Below are 6,000 nucleotides of genomic sequence, written 5' to 3'. Positions count from 1 at the left end.
CTATCCTTGAGCTCATCCCCCCCCCCCCCATCAACGAACTCCGCAGCTACATGTCCCACAATACCTCGTTGGATTGATGCCTTGAGAGAGAAAACAAAAGAGGAATAACCGTAGGGAAGAGCTTTGACACCCTACGGATGCTTCGACACACTCCTACTGTCGCTTATTACTCCCCTTCATCCTCCTCGTTACCGCTGCGCTTCTCAGCTGGTGCGTTCGCATCACCCACCGTTGTTTTTGAACCCTTTTCAAGTCTCACCTTCTTCCGTACTGGCTGCTCACTTTGAGTAAATTCAAGCGGTTCGGCGAGGACTAACGCAACATCATCCGGAATTGTGGCAGACATAACCTCTTCAGGAACAGCCAGAGGCTCCAACGGCGGAAGTCCACACAATACAGTTGCCCTCTTGGCCGACACAGCAACTGTTGCAGAGAATCTTGCGGTTATATACCGATCCCCCTTCACACGCATCACGGGAAGTGGGTCTATTACACCTTGTTTTCGAAGAACAGCTACTGCCATCCGGGCTTTGAGAGGATTTTCCACATGTTTCAAACTGAAGGGGAAACACTGGTGCTTTTCCGTCATTTCCTTCAAAGTAGCTTGTACGGACTGCACGCGGAAATCAGTTTGGAGGTCAACCTCTGTGCGACGGAATATAACGGTTTCCTCGTCCTCAGAAGGGCGGACTTTATATGAGTTATGGTCTGTGAAGGCCACGTCAACGGTCCAAACTTGGTTGGCACCGATTGTACAGTCAGCAACGTCCTGCTGCGGCGCCTCAGCGACCACGCGGCGCGTGATGATACAATCCATTCCGTCCGGAACCCAACGCTTGGTGCGGTTTGACAAGACGCCTTCAAGAGCCTGAACGCCGTAGTGGTTGCCTACGCGGTGGATAAAGTCGGTGATGTCAGCATTCAGATTTCCAGGCTGCAAAAGATGAATCACCCCGTGAAGTGCTACACGCGCCGCTTCAATGGCGTTGCTCACCCCCTGGGTTATGGGGCGAGAACCAGATTTGCTGTTGGCTCTGGAAGAGGAACCGTCGCTGGTTGCGCCGGCATCACTCGTGTTCCCCTCGCTGCTAAGGTCAAACGGCACAATAATCGTGCGAGCCGCGGAAACGGGATAACCGTCGATATGGCAGCCCATGTGGATCTTCACCACATCACCACCACGAAGTGTTGTCGCCTTCGATTCCTCAAGTGGCGCATGATTACAAAGCACGTGGTTAACAGAAATGTTAGTAGGGTATGAAAGCCCTCGAATGATACGGTTCCCATCTGCATCTTTCTTCTTGAACATCCCCAGCACCCGCTGAAGTAATTCCTGGTCGCCCAAGTCACACAACTGCTTGGTATTTGTACCAGGGACACAAGCAGCGATGACAAGCCCGATGACCTCATCCACAGCACGTCCACCTGACTTGTACTTGGTCATAACGTCAGGCTTCACGATGGTTTCGGCCGCGGCTTCATCCGGTTCAATGTGATTCACGAGCTCCTTCTCCATCTCAACCAACCTTTGTCGTATTGTTGAGGCAGAGCGAGTCCGCGACTTACTGACCTTCCGCTCAGTACTGGTTACTCGCTTCTCCGCCTGTGTGTCCTTGTTGTCCCTCGGCATTGGGGTTTGGGGCCTGGGCTTCTTGTTTTCCACGGGCGTGACAGATGAGGATTTAACAGAGTGCAACTTCTGCTGAAGCGACATCGACCGGTTTCGCTTCATGCGAAGCGTGGGTCGTAGGCTCCTACTACGACTGTTACTGTACCCTCTTCCCATTTCGACACAGTGATACTTTGTTTTGTCGATAACAGTGCGACAAGTGAGAACTACAAACTGACGCGGCTAGCCGAGAAAGAGACCTACCAGCAATAAGCGACACACGCACCGTTAGCTACACAGTTCAGGGGCGGTGAAATAATTTTAAAAATGGAAAGGGGAAAAAGCGGATGGCCGGCAGAAAAGTAACATACACCGACGGTGCTTTTCCAGTACAATATGGAGCTCGCATCGTTACTGAGTGTCTCTTAGAGAAACACAACGAACACACGGCAAATCGTTAAGAGTTTAAATGATAGCGAAAGGGGGGAAAGAATGTCCATAGATAGAAAAATTGATGGAACACTGTCCGCTACGATCCAGGAAGTATATTTTCTACTAACAGCCCTAGCCCCGCATCACAAGTGGCACGCCCAACGTCCCCAGCGTGAATGGCTAACGCCGTGGTCACCTCCAAGTAGCATCACGCAACGAACCTCATTCAAAATTTTCATCATCTCATCAACAGAAACTAAATACACCTCCTACTGCTTTTCGTTATTTTCCACCCTATATACGGACAGCTGAAGCCACTGTACATCAGCACATCTAACAAAGATATACCATATGACCTCAATATATTTTTAAAAGCTCCACTGGCATTCGCAAACGCATGAAGATAAACAAACATCCATTCATATACGTATGCCTGTTTGTGAAACCGTTCCTACGCAAATGGATGCCCCACTCGTTTGATCGGTCTATTCCCCTCTTCCTCACCTCATTTCCGGTGCCGTTCCTCCCCATTATGCAACGAACAGCACACACACGCGCAAAGCGGTGCCTATAAGCCTCACTCTCACGCCCACTATGAGACATGTCAACAATCTGTCCCACAATATTGCCCTCATAAAGCGAAAGAATTGGGCCCTCCAAAATCATAATAAGCGCTAGTCACGACGATCTCTCGAGCGGCGCTTGCGGTTCCTCTTGGAGGAAGCTGAACGTTGACGATTAGCTTTGCGACGCCGTACAACATCTTCCCTTTCCTCCTCTTCTCCCTCCTGATACTCGTCTTCCGACTCGTCTTCGTCCGCGGTAGCCTCATCCTCTTCTCGGTCGCGGTCCACATCCCTCGAGCGGCGGCTCCTGCGATCGGAGGCGCGGCGGCCCTTTGCACGATTAGACTCGTGTCGCAATTCCGCAGCTTCTTCTTCATCTGTGCCGGACACCTCTTTTTCATCATTTGTTGACTCTGCGGAACGCTTCTTCGACTCTGAAGTCCTCTTTCCTTTGTGGTTTTCTTCCTCCTGATCCTCAGACCTATGCTTACGACGGGGGTTCGGTGATTGGCGCCTCCCTTCCTGCTTGTCTTCTTCGCGCTCCTCCGCCTGTTGGTGCTCCTCTTCGTCCCGCTTTCCCTCTTCATGATGCTTGTCTGCATTTTGCTTCTCTTCTTCCTTGTGCTCCTTTTCCTGCTTTTCTGCGTCATGTTGCTCAACTTTTTCCTCATGAAGTGGCTTTTCTCCTTCGTTGGCTGACTCTGCAGAGGTTGCATTTTCCTGCTCATGAGTTTGGTTTTTGTTGGTCTCGTCGTTCTTAGCAACGTTCTCCTCTGTCACGGCTTCGTGATGATTCGCCGACTCCTCTACCGGAGTTGTCCTTGAGTATACGTCGTGATCGTATTTCTCACCTTCAATCGGCATGGTGTGCACAAAAGCAATATCATGGTTATCGGAATAACCTCCCGTAGCCGCAGTGATCCCAATATAATAATCCTTGCTGTCTGTTTTCAGCTGCACTGAAACAGAGGTACACAGCGTCTCATCTTCCTCCGCAGAATTTGATAGATACACGCGAAGGGTTTCATTTTTATACTGCAGGCGCGCTGTAGAGAATTTGGCCGATGTCTGACGGAAAGCGTACTCACAACTCCCCACATGCTCATTCTTGAAGTCATTTGATGTGGTGTACTCCCGGTTCTCACTTCCCTCGGCGTTATAAAGGACATATACCGCTGGGTTGTTGCCAGCCCCATCATTGTCGAAAGTATCGAACACTACTCCAACACCTTGAAAATCCATTGGGTGCCCCATCAGCGGGCCGGTGGCATTCTGAGGAGATGACGTTAGCCAAATGGCGAAACCGTCCGCTGGGTAACGTGCCGTGCCATGTAAGTGAAATCCAACAATAATTTCAAAAGAGGGCATATCGAGGGCCTCTCTGTTCCACATGTATCCTTCCTGATCTCTGTAGTTTCCAGTGAGACGAACGTGATCATCGGTAACAACAGCGGTACCGCCAACAAACCAGTGCTCTAAACCCTCGCCCCCGTAGTAGTTACGGAGCAGTGGTGGAGTGAATGAGTGGTGCTCGATAACCTTCTCAATGGTGCGATGCATTTGACTCCCCGTAAGTTTTGGACTCGCGGATGCCGCTGCCGGAGAAACGACCGTCGCAAAGATGGCAAGTAGAAGAAGTTGTGATAACGGAAAGAACACCCCGCGGTAAACTGAAGCAGTGTGCTTGCCGCCACTTTCCTTCTGGTTCATCCTATATGAGACGCCCTGGTGCACGATGGCCGACATCGAGTGTGCGCTCACTTCCCTTTCTCGCTTGCGGAACAAGACGACAGTTCGACCCCTCACTTATTAATGAAAGGAAATAGGAAGCACCAACAACAGAAAATATTTTCGTTTTAACAAATCCCGCACCCCGTTACTTATTTTCCCCTTTCCTTGAATTAAAGGTTTCGCGCTCACTAACTGACAATCAGCGATGACTGAATTTTTGTCTTACACTCTGTTGCTGCGACGGACAAAAATTACCCACAAAACGCACCGGGGTTCAAACCGGATGGCAAATAAAAAAGCCGGTAATAGTGAAAGGCTCCAGGTAAACACGGCAAAAAAAAAATAATAATAATAATAATAAGTGAAGAACAAGAATAAAAGAGAAAGGTCAATAAATAAATAAGCATATTGCAAGCACATACATATATACAAAGAGAGAGAGAAAGAGACGTAGTTACAACTTGCACACAGTGTCGAAATAGACGGGCTCGACTGACATAAATGCACGGGGTGAGGGGTGCAGAAGAGTTTGCGCACTCATGTGGAAGTGCTTAGGAGCGGAGGAAACGTATAACTGCAAATGTGAACGTCAACACGCACATACACACAGAGAAGTAAATCCATACACAAGCATATTGCTGCTTTTATTATATGTGTGGCTGTGGGTGTGATTGTTCTTGCACCCCTTAGCTGTGTCTATGCATGACCAAAAGGCTGCGGTCATATTCAATGAATTTCAAAAAAAAACATCGGAAGGAGGAAGTAACAAACGAGATTTAAAAAAAAACAAAGCAAAATATTTGGATTAAGAGAAAATTTATGTGGGGAAAGGGTAGAGGACGGGGGAAAAAAAACAGACACAACTAGAGCAGAAGCAACGAAACTATATCAATCGTAAGGATGAAAAAAAAACAATAGTAGTAACAATAGACGTGAGACCTTCATTGTTTCTTTATCGCTGACGATCCTCCAATACAAAAAAGAGAAAAAACAAATAAACACATCACTCACTTCCTCCTTTACATAAATGCTTTAAATTCTATTTTCATTGATTTCCGCTCTTACCGTTCCTCTTTCCCACCTCCTTCCCCACAAAATAAAAAAAAAACTAACATATGTCCCTGTGTGCAACGTGGAGCTGGCGAGCGAGGTGCACGTTACAAGACACACTCAGCGGTAAACATTCACTGTAACAAGGGAAGGAGGGAAAATGTGCGCGGTCACAACAAAAAGAAACAGTAAATAACAAAAAAGAAAAAGAAAAGAGGGGCCCCTTAACCGTCATCCCAGAGTTTGATATTCCCCACCAAAGCCAAGCGGTTCAGAATCGCATGTCACCCCTTCTTTTTTAATATCTGGTGGTGCGGAGGTCGTTGCGGCTCTTTATTTATTTCTCTTCAGTTACCGCTGGTTTCCCCTTCACATCCCATAGATGAAAGTTATGCGAATGGGATAAGTTTAAAGTCACTACTCTCTAGCAAGCCGCACATGCCGCATGCGACCATCATCTGCACTGCTGAGTAAGAGACTTTAATATTCATGCATATCTCCCTTTTACATTTGATTATGATGTTCCCCCACATACACGCACACAGGCACACTCTTTCAAGAGGCATCCAGTGCTAGAGAAAAAATTGTGTAAACGACACCAAACTCTCACGA

The 6,000-nt window shown here is 48.0% G+C and overlaps 1 protein-coding gene and 1 pseudogene across 2 annotated transcripts; both read right to left on the bottom strand.

The window, feature by feature from the left end:
- Nucleotides 1-172: 172 nt before the first annotated feature.
- On the bottom strand, nt 173-1,786 carry TEOVI_000778100:pseudogene (annotated as a pseudogene). Its single transcript has one exon. A coding segment is annotated over exon 1 (1,614 nt).
- A 929-nt stretch (nt 1,787-2,715) lies between these two features.
- TEOVI_000778000 (mannose-specific lectin, putative) lies at nt 2,716-4,353 on the bottom strand (the record flags this gene model as incomplete). Its single annotated transcript, XM_067221928.1, has 1 exon — nt 2,716-4,353. The coding sequence occupies one exon, from the start codon at nt 4,351-4,353 to the stop codon at nt 2,716-2,718; it is 1,638 nt and encodes a 545-aa protein (XP_067078029.1).
- Nucleotides 4,354-6,000: the final 1,647 nt, after the last annotated feature.

The sequence above is a fragment of the Trypanosoma equiperdum genome (genome assembly GCF_001457755.1).
Source record: "Trypanosoma equiperdum strain OVI genome assembly, contig: ctg_1520, whole genome shotgun sequence".
In the NCBI taxonomy this organism is placed as follows: Eukaryota; Euglenozoa; class Kinetoplastea; order Trypanosomatida; family Trypanosomatidae; genus Trypanosoma; species Trypanosoma equiperdum.
The sequence above is the reverse complement of the archived record's forward strand: the minus strand, read 5'-3'. Positions and strand labels throughout refer to the sequence as shown.